Source organism: Folsomia candida, unplaced genomic scaffold (assembly GCF_002217175.1).
Source record: "Folsomia candida strain VU population unplaced genomic scaffold, ASM221717v1 Fcan01_Sc005, whole genome shotgun sequence".
Taxonomy (NCBI): Eukaryota; Metazoa; Arthropoda; class Collembola; order Entomobryomorpha; family Isotomidae; genus Folsomia; species Folsomia candida.
Window position 1 is genome coordinate 9,223,510 of NW_019091197.1, and position 16,761 is coordinate 9,240,270.

At 35.7% G+C, this 16,761-nt stretch overlaps 2 protein-coding genes across 2 annotated transcripts; one reads left to right on the plus strand and one right to left on the minus strand.

Annotated features, from left to right (window-relative positions):
* The first annotated feature begins 1,171 nt into the window (after positions 1 to 1,171).
* LOC110850518 (alpha-L-fucosidase) lies at positions 1,172 to 11,491 on the plus strand. The gene is made up of 10 exons (XM_022097954.1): positions 1,172 to 1,204; positions 2,228 to 2,267; positions 9,061 to 9,234; positions 9,369 to 9,507; positions 9,591 to 9,697; positions 9,983 to 10,143; positions 10,228 to 10,429; positions 10,521 to 10,827; positions 10,915 to 11,106; positions 11,419 to 11,491. Exons 1-10 carry the CDS (start codon positions 1,172 to 1,174, stop codon positions 11,489 to 11,491), a joined length of 1,428 nt encoding a protein of 475 aa, XP_021953646.1.
* Positions 5,497 to 7,592, minus strand: LOC118435628 (SEC14 cytosolic factor-like). The gene is made up of 7 exons (XM_035851954.1): positions 7,437 to 7,592; positions 7,297 to 7,372; positions 6,888 to 6,931; positions 6,591 to 6,705; positions 6,323 to 6,529; positions 6,159 to 6,239; positions 5,497 to 5,866 (listed from the first exon to the last, which is right to left on the minus strand). The coding sequence occupies exons 1-7, from the start codon at positions 7,548 to 7,550 to the stop codon at positions 5,544 to 5,546; spliced, it is 960 nt and encodes a 319-aa protein (XP_035707847.1). The 5' UTR covers positions 7,551 to 7,592; the 3' UTR covers positions 5,497 to 5,543.
* Positions 11,492 to 16,761: the final 5,270 nt, after the last annotated feature.

A 16,761-nucleotide genomic window follows, 5' to 3' on the forward strand; every position in this document is an offset into this window, starting at 1 on the left:
TGGGATTCAAACCAGACAAGCGCTTGCTTCGGAAAGTATCTGATTTCCGTATACGTAAAAGGTTGACTATTTAGTATAACTTTGTGATCTTTATTTGTATTTGTCCAAAGAGCGAATTTGTGTCCCAATTAAGAACAACTGGGCACCCATCACTGTTTGATGATATGACATTGCTGTTTCACTACAACCTACACAGAATTTTTGATATCCATATCAATAAGTCAAAACGTCAGTCCCTACTGACTGCATCTTCTGTTAACTTTGGGGGTTTACATATGCATGTTGGTATTTTCCCACATAACATTAACATAACATTTATCACTAGTAATTTACCAGGTGCGGTTGGCATTCTCTTCTCAACATGCAAGGGTTAGAATTAAATCATCGAAGGTTATATTTCCTTCTCATCCCATAATTTAAGTAGCATGTCTGTCTTATATATCAGCATCCTATTCTCGTACGTACCTTTCCATCATGAGTTTTGTGATGTAAGAAATAGTAAAATATGTAATCTGTGTCATGGGGCTTCGTCTCCAGTGCTAAGATGGTGTAATCCTTCCTAAATTTTTGTAATGCCACTTCTGTGAAGTTAACATTCTGATTCAGAACATTATGTATAAACTATCCGATTATTGCATATTTATATTGGGGGTAGATAGTGACCCTGTACAATGTATTTGGTTTACTAGAACTTTTATTAAATCGGTTTTTTATCGGTTTTGGTGTTAACAATTAATAGAGAAAAAGACGACAAATAAGCATTTAATTGTTTACTTAGCAATGATGTACCGTCCGACAAATGTTAATTTGTAACTGTAACATTATTCTGATTATACAATAATCTAAAATATTCAAAGGCTTTTATCATTGTTACTTCATGATATAATGTTTTCATATAGCAGATTACATGTAACTTATATGTAATCTGATCTATGAAAACGATATCACCATAGATACCGTATAATATAACATTGAAGTAAGAAACTCTACTCGTGACGATTTCCTGATATAATAAAATGGACCAACCTTTATCCCAAAGGGTTTGCAACTTATCAACTGTTTTACGTTTACCTTGCAAACATTCATTTCTTTCCAGACATCAACAAATGATATAGATTTACAGTAAATGTCCGCCATTAATGGGAAAACAAACTGTGCCATAGCAACAATCATGGCAACATCTGAGATTGCAACTAACGTTAAGGTCAGTGGAACCTGGCCGGTCAATTTGATTATAACATATCCTAAAATAATTACTAATACAAATAAACTAAACATTGACATTGGGATTGAATAATATATAAATTGATTCGTCAGACTGACCAAAATTTGAAGTTGGCGATATATTGATAAACGTTTTAAGAATCGTGACTGTAAAACTATTCTGCTAAAAAAGTTGCTTGGCGGCTGAATTTTTCCTTTGATATTCGCAATTGAGTGCACACTACCTAGAAATACTATAACGGCATTGCATAACATTATAGATGTAGTGAAAACGATAATTGCACTGTGCAAACAAACAAGAAAAGTTAGCCCAACTCGTAGCGCGAGTTTCAAATATGGTGTGCGTGGACTAAAATTTGTGAACAGATGGTACGTTGGTTCGATGCCATTTAAGAAGATCGGAACAGCTGATAGAGCAATAGGAAAGCCAAGAAAGGCCGGAACTACTCCGTTAAGGTATAGGCCAATTATCGCATTGCCTGATGGTTGCACTAAACATAAAAAACAATGTTAAGTTATTTAAAAATTTAGTTGAAATGGAAGTTTTCAAATTCCTTCAAAATCATTTGGCAATAGATTGTAACATAACCATGCCGTCGGACTGATCACTCGAGTTCATGGTCATGTTAGTACAAAAATAATATTTTCGAATATTTAATTAGTTGAGGGTTTGTTTACGACGGCTAAGAAATCCATCAACACGGGCGAAATTCGAGCGGAGTTACAGGATGCAAAATCTTGACAGGATAATTTTAGTGATAATATAGTATTAGTTCTCCTGCCATGGAGAAAAATCCTTCAGTCCGATCGAGTATACTAACTTGACCACTTCCCTAAAAAAATTCTCTCTCTCCTCACTTGTAGAAAGCTTCATTTTCTAAAAGCAGGAAAAATAAATTAGACCATATTTATATATAAAAACTTTGCTCTCCCACAAAAATCAAGTAACTATTTCACATTTTCATAACCAAACGGTCACAAGATGAAGTCATAAATCGTTTAGGAAAAATTGGAAGTTAGATATTACCAGCTTCTAGCGTTTTGTTATCACCAGGTAATAAGTCACTCTACTACCAGTCTGGCGACATCTACCACCAGGTTATTTTTAAGGCATGCTTTACCTAATCCAGTAAATCCTTCAAGGTTCTGCAAACTCTTCAAGACGAAACAAAGTTCCACCCCGAAGTATAAAAAAGTTACAATGATATTACACACGAGAGTGCATAACAGCAAGTAGAAAATTAAAGTGAGCCGAGAAGTCAACAAGACTGTGGAGTCGTGGATAAATATATCTCTAATTTGGAGGAAGTAGAGACTGATTACTGCCATGAACACGAGGCCAGACTGAACAAACCAGGGAACGAGATTTTTCTTCGGCGTTAAATGAGGGACCCAGCTTATTCTGTCCCATGTAATGTGTTGCGGATAGAAAAATTCTGTCAATTTTGTGAAGCGTTGCAGGGCTTTGAAGGGGGTGAAAGTTTTTTCTAGTCGTAAGTCATAGTAAAGCGATTTATTAAGAAGGGAAGGTAATAAGACAAGAGTATTGTGAAACATTTCGGTTGATAAGTTTCTATACAAATGTCTGAGAGGATACTGACTTTCGACGCAAATGATGTATGTATGTGTATGTATTTTGCGGGGGTGATTGCCACTACTATGGATGGAAAGTAGTGCCCTCACGCTGCTGTAGCTCTATTGGCTAATTGCAGACTCCCCAGTACACTCGCTTGTACTTTACTATGTCGACCCCTGTCCCCCTGAATCTGGACCCTTAAATTGAGTCGCAAACCGCCCGGACTTAACTATGAATTTAGTTAAATCGGGCAGGGACATGGTAGTAATTAATTCTGGTGACATTGTGTGCCTCCCAAAAATGCTAAATCTTAGGGCACAGTATCTGTCACAGTCGCCCAAGAAGTGGAAAACAGTTTCAGGGCCATTTCCACATATACAGGTGGCCACATCCACTATCCCCATCGTTCTCAGGTGACTGTTCAAGGTACAATGCCCAGTTAAGATTGATATTACCGAACGGAGATTCGATCGATTTTGTAAAAGAAGGAACTTGGCCACCTTCTTCGATGGGGCCAGATAAAACTTTTTGGTGTTATTGCAGGCAGGGTTTTTAACCCATTCTGCAATGTGTCGATCCATAGTCCAATTCAGGACCCCTGTCTTGACCGTACTAATGGCTAAAGGAATGGAGGGTTGAGGGCCAAAGTAGCTCTCCCGTGAGCCAGCTTTGGCCAGCTCATCCGCAATCTCATTGCCTTCGAAACCATGATGTGAAGGAATCCAATAAAGAGAGATCCTTTTAGATTCTCCCATAATATTTAATGCCCTAATTGCCTCAGTAACTAGCCCTGTGGAGGACCACGGGCTATTTAGGGCAAGTAGGGCAGATTGACTGTCCACAAAGAAGTTGACAGAATTAAATGACTGGGAGCATTTAGCCAGTTCTTCACAGGCCCAAATTATTCCCAGGACTTCTGCTTGGTATACCGTAGGTGCCCATCCCAATGGAATGGAGCACCTAACGGTCCAGTCAGATAAGTTATGGATCAGATAGAAGGCCGAACCCGCCATTTCCCCCATCCGTGACCCATCAGTAAAGCAGGTCATGTCAGAGGGGTGCACGCACTGCTCGCCACTGATCCATGTTAATGAAGATTGAATAGAAATTGTGAAATTCCTACCAACCGGTGGATTGCATAAGGACTCGCAGGGCATTTGTGTTTCTACAATGCCCTTTGAAGCCTCATGAGTTAATTTATTATGTTTTAAAGCCCGCGTCCTCTGCCCCCCAACCCAGTGTTTCCACTGAGCGTTGTGCAGTAGACGGAGCCTTGATGTAATAGCTACTTGAGTTAGTCTGATCCCAATGGGAGTTACCCCCAAAAGACACTCAAGTGCAGCCGTAGGTGTACTTTTCATTACACCACTTACACCAGGAGAGCATTTCTCTGTGCCCTCTCTAAATGTGTCATGTGGGAAGAGACCCTCGTGGCAGGGCACCATACAAGTGCGCCATATTCCATCGCTGGTCGAATAATGGATGTATACATCCATAGACTGATTTTAGGTGTTAGTCCCCAGGTTTCTAAAGTTGTAACTGACGAGGGTGGGAGTGGTGGTAGTGAAGATGTTGGCTGAACCTCCTCCTCCCCCTCCTCTTTCAGTAGTTTCGATTCCTCCTCAGGAGACAACTTTAATATCTCCTCCTCCTCGCCCAGATCCATTCCATCGATTCTGTTCAAGGTAAAATTTAGAGAGAAATACGCAAAATAATTCATAATATTGTCCACATTTGATGAACAAAGTTCCCACTTAAAAAGCAATGCGAAATAAAATTCCACTGTCATTAATAGTAATAATGATAGAATTCTGGTGGTGGTTAAAATGGGCGTGATTACCACACTATAGTAATGTGCAATAACCATGCCGTCATTATTATCCTCCTCCCATCGTCCCCCCACAATATTTACCAAAATTGTTGATACCGTCATTCCAGGGTGACATCCCCAAGTAATGTGTGACAATCACTTACCTGGTCATGTTGCTAATTCCTTGGAATTTTAAATTATCACTAAATTTTGTTCTTTCACAAAAAAAATCCAGACAGTTCACTTTCTTGGTTCGCGCGCGAGTTTTGACGCAAATGATATTAAAAAGGAAATGTTTGCTAACCTACAAGTTGCCATGCGGATAACGGAAAGTAAAGTTTATGGAAATCTGTGATTAAAATCTTCTGAATTTATTTGTAAAGTTTAATAATGAAATTCGCGTGCCAGAGGATGATTAAGGTTTGTGATAGTATTTATAAAAATAAGTTTGTCTGATTGCTTTGCAGCAAGCAGTAGATAGTTGGTTGGATTATTTATGTAGAAAGATGTAGGATACAAGAAAATTGAATTGTTCGTGTTCGGTTGGCACTAATCATAAAAAATAATTCGGTTCGATTATGATACAGAAATTTGAGGATCTTATCGTAAAAGATAAGTGTATAAAATTCATATTAAATTATGTTATCGTCTGTAATTTTAAAGAAGAGCCAATTCTCTATAAGCTTTCTCTATTCTCTATAAACTGGCTCTCTTTTTAATATGCAGACCATAAAGGATACTCAATAGTATTACCGAATGTTTAATAATTCACTCCCCAATGATCGTATTGGTTACACTTTCTAAAAAAATGAGCATTCTTATCTTCCTGTATGGTAATGAATATTGTGGTATGAATTATTTCCTTTCGTGTAATACTTGCAAATTATATATAAAAGTATATATTTTTTATTTCCAAACTTTAATATTTCCACCTCATTTATGAAACGATTCAGCAATGATATTTTCAATTCTCGGCCAGTCGATGCCACAAAAGTCTGTAATATTTTTCTCCTTCAACTTCAAACTGAACGGATTCGCCAAGAAGGCTGGCGGTGCGGCGGATCGCATCGAGCTGAGATCCACACCCTCTAATTTTACGCCGCCGTAGCGTTGGGTTAATTGTGATGGGTCAATTTCTCGAGATAACTCTTTAGCGAAGACGTGTTTCTGGGTTCCATGGATTTCAAGCAATTTTGCGACGCTAGAAGTCAGGAGGTTTTTATACAAGTCCCAAATCGAAAGAGAGAATTCTGGGGCTGAAATTGAGAAACAAAAATTAGGAAAGACTTACAGTTTTGGACGAAAACTGGGCTAATGAAGTTATTGCGAATTTAGGATGCTAGCCTAGTAACACTTTCTTTACCAACGATACCAATTTACGATTTAAGTAATTCGGTATAATTTCTAGCTGGAAAGATTGTAACATAGAAATGGTATTAAATTGGTAAATGCGAGTGGGTAATACTTTTTTTTACCAAATTTATAAATTTTTTCGGTAATAATTTCGTCACCAAATTTATAAATTAAAAACACTTAATGTAATTTTACCATATAGAACATGAATTTTGTGCGCAAATCCGCCATAGTACGTCTGTGAGAAACTGAGGAGCTCCAAGTACATTGGAATACCTAATACGGTGGTGATGAGGAGAAATTTACGTGATTAAAAAATACTATAAAGTACGAAATTTTAAATTTTAAAAATAATTTACATCCTCCGCAAACGTGCGTGACCAAATTGACACCCTTGAGATCAAATAAAATTGTGGCTTGCGTCATATTAAAGCCTTCTTCTTGCCCCCATCTTAAAAATCCGGTCCCTTCCTCCAATATCTTTTGAACGTAGCGGACAAACTTTTTTGATTTTCCCGCAATAACGATTCGCCTCAAATCCCAGTCTCCAATCGGTAATGAGATGACTGTAGAAACAACAGTTAACATTTTATAAATTATTGTTTTTATATTTTATTAAATCTCAACCTGGATTTCCCCCCTTGTCACACCCCTCGTATATGACCCTATATTCGGCGTCATACTCTGGAAATTCCTCTTTTAAGACGAGGTCAATATTATTTTTCTGGCGCCATTCCATAAACTAAGATTAAAAAGTGGAGAATTTACAATATTTCTAAATCCGATTTTTGAAGGTTTCATAGTATTTTGAAACAAAATGTGATTAAGTGTAAAGTTCACTATAGTCGGAAATATCATTCGATAAATACATGGTAAAAACTGGTCTTGAAAGTTTGAAAGATATTCAACAAAATAATTGCTTACACCGAGAATTCTCGTTTCAGCCGCATCCACGTCAAAGTCGGAGTCTGAAATTGTTCAAGTTTTGAAAATCAGCTTCAGAAATGGCAGAAAAATATTAAGTTTCTATTGATCAGCAGTAAAAAATGAGTCCAACTGAATATAAACGTTCTAAATATTATTAATGAATTGTGGTAGTAAAATCTACAACATAAATTAGTTTTTCCCGAAAACGAATATTTTAAACGTACTGAAGGAATTAAATTTCCCACTTTGAAGTGCTTACAATTTATTATGTTTTTTAAATTCAATTGATATTTTTTTTACTACAAAATGTGTATTTTGTATTCTGCAAATCTTTTATAAACTTCATTACACTACGCCGTTAAATCTTCATGCCAAGTCGATATGAGTACCCCCAATAATAATTTACCTCTCAAAAATCGCAATAAATAAATATCCCTCTTCATATATTCATGCGGTAATTTATTCTTCAATTTTGACGATAACTAAAAAATCAATAAAATAATTTTTTTATCAAAATTATTAACTGTGAATTTCCCAAAAACCTACCTTTTCCAGTCCCGCCTTTTGTGCCACGTTTACCGTTGTAAATTCCTGAAACGATAACGCTTCAGATATCGAGAATATTTGAGAAAGAGACAAAATCAGCAAAATTAGCGACATGATTCTTCCTCGAGTAAATTTTGTAGAATGGAAATCATAGAATGAAATCTAATCTGGTTTAAGGATGATCACATATTGGGAAGCCATTCCCTTTTCTGATAATTATGTGCAGATCCTTATGCAAAATCAAGTCGTGAAAACGGATCAAGGACTCCGTAGCACCAATTTGAGGTAAATCTTGTGGCGACACGTGTATGCAGTCTGCGTTATATATATTCATTTCAAGGTGGAAGGCAAGAAGTGAGTGAGAAATAATTATGCATAAATATCTAATAGCTGTACATATGTATTTATCTCACGTGTCGAGTAATTTCCTATTTAGATAATCTAAAATTGTGCATGTGTGAATAATACACGGAAAATTGGAAAAATTAGTAGGACTTGCTTGCTTTGAGGATATTACTATTTTATTTTGGTTTAGGAATAAGGTTTAATTTATTCCTTTATTTTGCTATAAATACTATGTGAAATTATGCATGAACATTTGTAAATGCAGTGAAAATACAATTTGCAAAATCCTAAAAATAGCAAAATGCATATTTGCGTATTCACATAAATTACGTTTTTTAATATACATTGCCGCATATATTATTTTTCTAAAAATATTTGCTACAAAATACTTTACATATTTAGTTAATATAAAAATGGATAAGAAGATAACCAATTTATACTAAAAAAATGAATGTCGCAGAAATCCCTGAATTTTCTAGTAATTAATGAAAAGGAAAATGTAAATAATTTTATCATATTTTTTCTATATTTATTACATTTGTAGTTGCTATCAACGTTTATGCTGGATTTTAATTATTAGCAACGTGCGCATCTCCTAGGTTAAGGAGATGCGAACGTTGCGAACCTATTTATAATGAATACCCCCGTTATATCAACTAATACTGAATTTTAAGAAGTACTTCTTATCCTGGCAATTAAATTTTGAGGGCCGAATTTATGGCATAGTTAGAGCTGGTAAGTTTGGCAGGATCTCACTACCCGCATCTTATAGAGAATTTAGGTTTAATCCGACGGAGATTATGTCAAATTTTAAGAATTCTATGAATTCCGTGCTTCTCAGTTATGTAGAAGCTACACGACAAACGAATTAAGATATTAAACTATTTTTTTGATTTTCGGTTTCCCCTTGATTGCTTTCTAAAAACTATAAATATGACCCAGGTGCAGAAGCTTGAAGACATTTCTCTTTAATTGTAAAGATTCTGGAAATTTTGTTATTCTATTTTAAAATAAATCTTAATCTAATATTTTTTACTGACTGCACAAAATAAATCGATTTGTTTAATAACATGTTTCTTCACAACAGAATTGTTTCATGACATAGATTCCAGGAAATATATCTACGAACCCGGAAATACTGAAATATTCATTCCTATTATTAAACAATTTCTTCTCAGAAATCCTTCTCGATTTTTAGTACAGTTTTTACCTTTTACATACATAATTTTATTCACAATGTAATTTATGATGGCTGAGACAAAATTAAAATTTGCCGTAGTGCTTTTATCGTTGGCAAACGTTTCTTCCAAGTACACCCCGGACTGGGCTAGTTTGGATTCCCGCATTACCCCGGGGTGGTATGATGACGCGAAAATAGGCATTTTTATTCACTGGGGAGTTTTCAGTGTGCCTTCTTTTTCGAGCGAAGTGTTCTGGGAAAGTTGGAAATCAGGTGGGTTTGAATTAATTTTATGTGTAGCAAATTTTTGAATTTTACAAAATTTACGACCCAAATTTGAATATATTAGAGATAATTTGTAGCTAAAATCTTGGATCTACCGATACTTAGTTTTCATGAATATTTAGGCAATTGTTCATCTTGTAACGAATTCATGAAGCGAAATTACAAACCGGGATTTACATATCAAGAATTTGCCTCGAAGTTTTCGGCAGAGTTTTTCCGTCCGACGGATTGGGCGGATTTGTTTGAACGGGCCGGTGCGAGGTGTGAATAATTTACTAAAGTGGAACTAAATTTGTTATTTGTATAAATTGGAATATGGTTAATTGACACGATTAACTGGACAGGTATGTCATACTGACCAGTAAGCATTGTGACGGGTATACCCTCTTCCCGTCGAAGTCTTCTTTCGGTTGGAACTCATTGGATGTGGGTCCTGGGCGTGATCTCGTCTGTAAGAAATTTTTCAAAGACAAATTTTGATTAATTTAGTGTTTAAGCAGAAAGTAATCGAACAGCTGAATTAACTTTGTCATAGTTTAATCAAATATTTCAATCTAAAATTGATATCTTTAATTTCTTATATATCTTTGATTGATTTTGATTCTTTGGGAATCATACATGCCAAACACATCTTTTTTTGAAACCTTACATATAAATTTCTGGTTTTCCTTTAGTATTTAGCTAATAGCAAAGATCAATAATTTGTTGAAGTAAACATTTTTATAATTGATTATAGTGGAGCTCGGTACAACTCTTAGAAACCAGACATCCCTCCGCTTTGGACTGTACTATTGTTTGTACGAACCATTTCACCCCCTTTGGATGAAAGACAAGGCAAACCAATTTAAAACAGATGACTTTATCGAGGGTAAAGTTCTTCCTAATCTGCGTGAAATTGTGAGATAAATTTCAAAATAAAAATTTATAGGATGTAGTCAAACTTACTGAAAAAATTAAAATCTTTGTCCAAACTTTTTCAAGGTTGAAAGCTACGCGCCGGATATCCTTTGGACGGACGGCGAATGGGAAGCTTCATCACAATACTGGAAATCGACGCAGTTTTTAGCATGGCTGTTCAACGAGAGCAAAGTTAAAGAGTTTGTGGTGATTAATGATCGATGGGGGAATGAGACGAGAGGTCGGCATGGTGGAATTTGGACAGGTGGGGATCGACTAAATCCAGGTCAGGCTATTTAAGATTTTAATTATTGTTGAAGTTTCATAAATTCGTAAATGTTATAAAATTAAAAGAACATAACCACATTTTGCATCAGGTTTCGTACTTCCCCACAAGTGGGAGAACTGTATGACCCTGGACAAGCTTTCGTGGGGTTACAGACGAAATGCCAACTTGGACGATTACTTAAGTCCTCAAGAATTGATTACAACTTTAGTCGAGACTGTGTCATGTGGTGGAAATCTTCTCGTCAACGTTGGTCCCACGAAGGACGGCATTATCGACATTATTCAGCAAGAACGTCTCCTGGAGATGGGGGAGTGGCTGAAAATAAATGGACCCGCCATTTACGGATCTGCTCCGTGGCGGGAAGCTCAAAATGACACTGTCACAAAAGGAGTGTGGTTGGTTTTACCATAAATATATATATTTCTGAAATTTTTAGGACTAGAATGAAGTGTTTGTGCAATATTTAATTTTTGAATATTTAGGTACACCTCAAATAAGGAAACTGTATTCGCCTTCCTCACATTTTGGCCGGGAAAAACGGTACAACTCGGTTCTGTTAACTACAACGCCGACCTAACAATAGGAATGTTGGGCTATGGGGGGAAATTGTTGTATGAACCTAGTTCACCAGGAATTAAAGTTCATCTGCCAAAGTTGGAAGGCACAAGATCGAAGTATGTTTGGACGTTGACGATTTCTAAACCATGCGATATCAATAAAATAAAATAATGGTGCATGTCAGAATACTTGCAAAAAATATTTCTGTCCATCATGATTCTTGTACTTTAAAAAAACTTTAAAAAAAGTGCATACATGTAAATATGCAAATAAAAAAATATGATTTTGACAGAGCTGCGTGATTAAACGAAAAAAAGTCGGGATTACGGATTATGGATTACTTTTGTGAAAGCGTGGATTATGCATTATAGATTATGCATTAATCTATGGTGCGGGATTGAATTAATGTGGGATTACTTTTAATTCAGAAAGATTTTGGATTATGGATTACGGATTATTAATCAGGATTACTTTTGCGATTACGGATTACTTAAAATGTAAATAAGATGCAAAATTTTATTTTGAATTTTCTATTTATTTCATGACCAGAATAGTTTACACATCCAATAATAATCAAATTGATTGTAAATACTATACAGTAGAAGCAAATAAGTTAATTTAATTGCGAATATAAACAAACTAATTAGATTTACCATATGAAACTTTAAGAACAACTAATTTATCGATCATCTCATCAGACAGAGTCGCACGTTTGGGAGTTAGTAACAAGCCGCCATAACTAAAAGCTCGCTCCACAGGAGCCGACGACGCCAGTGCCGTATTATATTTCTCGAAAACTTTGCGAATACTTGGATAACAATCCAGACATCCCAATTCGACTGAGGGATCTTGAAAATACTTAATACACTCTAACTCGACATCATTACTGATAACTTGCGAGTTAGGATCAGGTTCCTCAAATTTGAAAAACTTGTCATCTGTCGATGGTACTTTTGTTCCAATAGTAGACGTCGCAACTCCTAGAATTGTGCTTCTAATCTGTTTCGCTTCGTCAATAAAAGCTTTCTTAAGCCGCTCACGAGTTTCTTCAGGGACCCATGTATACTTGATAAATGGAAACGATATGGCAGAAAATAGTTCAGGAGCACACTTTTGGAGATTTAACTCACAAATATTTTTAAATCGCGTTTCGATACTCTTTTTCAGAACAGCAGCAATCTTTGATGAAAATCTGGTTTTTTCTAGAATCAATGACTCCAATCTCTTTCGTGTTTGAAAAATAACTGGTGCAAAATATCCGAAATAGAAAGTCTTCTCTCCTTGCAATTTATCGAGAGCGTATGCAACAGGTTGCATTGCTTTGACGTACTCCTCCAAAAATTCGACTTCGGTTGAGGTAGGACATTCCACCTTGACCAGCAGAAACAGTCTTTCAAATTTATCCTTTAGCAGAATCAATTTTGTAATTGCATCAAACATGGAATTCTAACGAGTAGCATTTGGTCTTACGAGAGCCACTCCGCAAAGCTCTTTAATTTCTTCTGCTGTTTTATTGGAACGTGACGCCAGATTCCAAAGTGCATTGCATTTTCCAATAGCACTACGGAACACAACTTTGAAGTTTTCGATTCCTCTTGGTGTTACTATATTTGCCTAAAATAAAAGAATTGCCAATTAATGCCACGCTTGAATAGCATAGGACAATACAACGTATATAATTACGGCCAAACGCACCTTTTCTATGTCTGTCGTCGCACACAGACTTAATGTGTGACTTGCACAACGTACGTGAGTGGGAAGAGACGGCAGCAGGTCAAACGCTAAAGATGAAATTTCTTCTCTCTCAATTTCGTCATCATCTTCATCTGTATCAAGTGGGGTCCCGTACTCCTTGAACGCTTTTACGAAATTTGCTCCATTGTCAGTCACAATAGCAGTTATTTTCTCTTTTTGCAGTTGAAAACGTTGTACAATATTTAGTAAAGTATCTGTGATTTTCTCAGCATCATGTGTCCCCATAAAACGTTGAACGGTGAGCACAGCTGATTCTCGCATCAAATCTTTTTTTGTTGTGGAGAGTAGGTCACGGACGTTTATGTGACCTATTTTGATTCCTCTTGGGAGGTTTAATTGTTGCGTAGGTCCAGCGAAATTTGAGTTGATCGGATGTGAAGTCGTAGAAGTAGTTGTGCATATCATACATGACCAATCAATTGTGGTGGATTTAAGTTTTGGGTTAGTTTTCTTGAGACAGGGTCGATGATAGTGTTTTTCGCAGATTGAGCAGACCACCTTCTGCTTACGGTCATGTATTTCGCACAAACTGCATTGTGTGGGGGTCGGAGATGTGCAAGTCGTGCAGATACGTGTGTTGCTGTTTAACATTATGGTAAATTCGCGATACGTTGGTTGTGGGGTTAGACAGGTACGATGGTAAGATAATTGGCATTTCTTGCAATTAATTGAAAGTTGATTCTTTTTTCCTGGGCGTAGACAAATTGCACAAGGGCCAGGGTTAATGGTGTTTACCCCCGAAAGTAGTAATAGGATCCGAAGTAGTCGACGTATTTTATTTTTATGGCTTATTACAAGTGTCGATTTCTGATTATAGGAGGGGGAGGAGGTGGGGTGGTGACAACCGAGCTTAATAAGTTGCACTTTAACCAGTGTTGTGAGTACGGGCCTGGTTTTTAGCTTGGATATATATGTGTCACTATGTGAGTCTAAGTTAGCTATGTCTCTATCCAGGTAAACATATGGGAGAGTTGGGCTGTTTTGCACACAGTATATATAATAACATTTTTCAAGAGAAATTTTAAAAGTTTCTGATCAGAGTCTACTGATGAATTTGTCCCAATCCATTTAGCTTGTCGGATAGGGGAGTGTTTGTGGTTCAATTTGGTGTAAAGGATAATGTTTAAAGTTATTATGATTAGGCCGAAAAATATTAATTTGTCAGAGCGAAATCTAGCCATCGTGCAGAGTCAACCACCTTCAATTATTATGTATTACTTGTACTACAACCACCTCCAAATCGTCATTGTTAAGCTTACTTTTTTTTAAACTAACCATATAAAAATTTACATTTGAGAATGAAAACCTAAATGATGTATCATGTATTTTGCATGGAGAGATTTTAAGTAACTAGCTTTGATAAAAATGTAGGAAAAATTTGTAAAAATTAAAATACTGACTTAACCTTGCTTGTTACTATTATTTTACTAATTATTCATTGTTGTGAATTAAAATCTAGTTGAACAAAAAATCACAATTGTATGCTCCAATTAAACATAAATCATTTTGTAGTTATTTTTTCAATTTATTGATGACATTGAAAAAAATTAATTAAATCAATCCAATAAGTATTGAAAGAAAATTGTACAGTAAAGCTAATCCCAAATCTAATCCGAATTAGCTAATCCCCAATCCCCAACCCCGACCAATTTAATAAATATCTAATCCCAAAACAATCCAATCCACCGAATTTAATTAATCCTAATCCTAATCCCTAAATGGTATAATCTCCCAACTCTGTTGATGTGATTATAAAAAGTTTTGAGGCTAAACTTTTGACATCCGAACTTGTACTAAAGAGTTAATGTTTCAAAAAATGATTTCACCCTTCCGTATGACCCAGAGAGGTTCAGGATTCGACCTTGTAGAGGTCTGACCTCGGTTAACCTCGTGACCGTCATGCCGTGGTCTCTTGTAGAGTCGACGTGCTGGTATTATTCGAATTTTCATTATGCCTAGGCCAAGCTTTGGTATAGAATTTGCTAAATATATCAACTGACAACAACACATGTGATTTAAGAAAGTAAATTATTATAAAAAGCTAAAATTAATTAAAACTAATTTTATATTTGCTTAAGTTTGCTAAATAATCTTATAAATTGATTTTGCTTACCACAATAACAAGAGAAAGATTAATATGAATATTGAGCATAATAGAGGGATCATCATTTTTAATTAAAATATAGAGGTTATCCTAATAAGCCTGCAAAGACCCAATTTTCTTAATCAATTAGTCTGTCCTAGGATGACAGAAAACTCACCGTCCCCATTAAGACAAAAAACTGAGAAGAAAAATACATGGTTAGAGCCTGGGCATGACAAATGAAACCGCCCCTTCGTGTGGAGGCAAAACTCACCTTTGGTCAAAATGCCGACAAAATAATTAGCCTGTTGTACAGAATGACACAAAACTGTAAATTTCTTGTCTCGCGACAGTGGGATTGCCTCTTATTGTACGTCGCACATCACCCCACCATGACTTGAGAAATTTGAAAAAAATTCAAACCTTTCCATTGCCAACAAAGGATGGAATCAAATAATTTTTTATTCAATTTACGGCTAAATTATATGTCTCGAGAAATATTGGATCAGAATTTCGATTTTCTCCTTAATTCCTTTAAAATTTTCTTTATTTTTTGTTTTTTGTTTTTTTTCGTCGGCATAAAGGTAATTTGATGGGAGACCGTCAGGTCATCCATATCAACATTAAAACACATTATATATTATTAGATGTTATGGGTACAATAAACTATTAGTATGTGAAGCAATGTATTTATTGGTTAATTTAAGGAATTAGGGAGGACTAGCTTTATATCTAATAAATACATAGATGTTTTGTGGTTCCCATCTCCGGATTTCATCTTTAATAATTTAATTCATATGCTCTCAATTAAAATTGAGACCAGTATGTATTTATAAACATTTATTGTTGATTATTTAGGTTTACTAAGTAATACCTTTTCTTGGCATAATATGTTACTTTATATAACTTACTTGATTGCTTCTGATGTATATAAAAATAATATGTAATACGTATGATTTAAACATATTGATTTTTGTGAACGACTTGCTTAATATTTTCGAATAAACTATGCTACTAATTTGTGAATAAAGAATATATTCGACAATATTTTGTATTGGAATTTTATTGTTCATTTCGATTTGAAGATACAAGCTTTCTCATTAAGTATCTAAATTATTCAATTCATTTCATTTCAATTCAATTCAAAGTTAACCCAACCACTACATAATAAATAAACCGTTGCAAAGGAAATGTAGCAAAGGGGTGAAACCAAGTGGAATACTCTCTTTACATATAGTGGGATGTCGTAACACCACTTTATCAAGTCGTCTTCTGTCATGGCGTCATATAATCTCCTAAAATTATTTCAAATAACCCCAGGAATCTAATTAGGGACTTGTTCCTGGCACGCCTCCCTGGGTGGGAGTTGTCTTTTTGGACGCCGGACATCCCCGTGGAAAACATATTAAAAATGACAAACATTTGGTCGAAATTTCGACATGACCACACCTCGTTACGATCAAGGGGTGTGGCCGACCACCACCATATTCTAACTTGACCTGGCCCTAAAAATTAGATACAAGTTGGCGAAAACCGAATGTCGATTCCTACCCGGTCATGAGCACCGGCCGACCGACGGACGGACAGAGCATTTCCATAAAGGGGTTTCTCCCCTTAATATACTGTAGCATACGCTAGAAATAGCTCGCCCTGTGGTACTCATTGAGAGACACAATATTGACTACTATACACCAAAGTGGTGAAGAAGCGGACATAATTAATACATAGATTGATTCGAAATATGCAAAATAGATATTTATTTCGTTTAGTTCTTCAGCACTGTTAGTGCAATAGAATCTAAGTTATGTCATTTGCATAAATATTATCTCCAATGCTTCCCTACCATTTGTGCAAATAAGTTAAATGTGTGTAAATACTTTGTCTGGTTCTTGTGCATGATTAATACAAATAATTCCGATCCTCCCTATTTGTA

Coding starts and splice junctions, on each gene's coding strand:
- LOC110850518 (XM_022097954.1), top strand. CDS start 1,172: ATGGCAACATCTGAGATTGCAACTAACGTTAAG. Junction 9,508..9,590: donor TTTGAACGGGCCGGTGCGAG/GTGTGAATAATT, acceptor TTAACTGGACAG/GTATGTCATACTGACCAGTA. Junction 9,698..9,982: donor TCCTGGGCGTGATCTCGTCT/GTAAGAAATTTT, acceptor AATTGATTATAG/TGGAGCTCGGTACAACTCTT.
- LOC118435628 (XM_035851954.1), bottom strand. CDS start 7,550: ATGTCGCTAATTTTGCTGATTTTGTCTCTTTCTCAAATATTCTCGATA. Junction 7,373..7,436: donor AAAAGGCGGGACTGGAAAAG/GTAGGTTTTTGG, acceptor TTGATTTTTTAG/TTATCGTCAAAATTGAAGAA. Junction 6,706..6,887: donor CTGAAACGAGAATTCTCGGT/GTAAGCAATTAT, acceptor TTTTAATCTTAG/TTTATGGAATGGCGCCAGAA.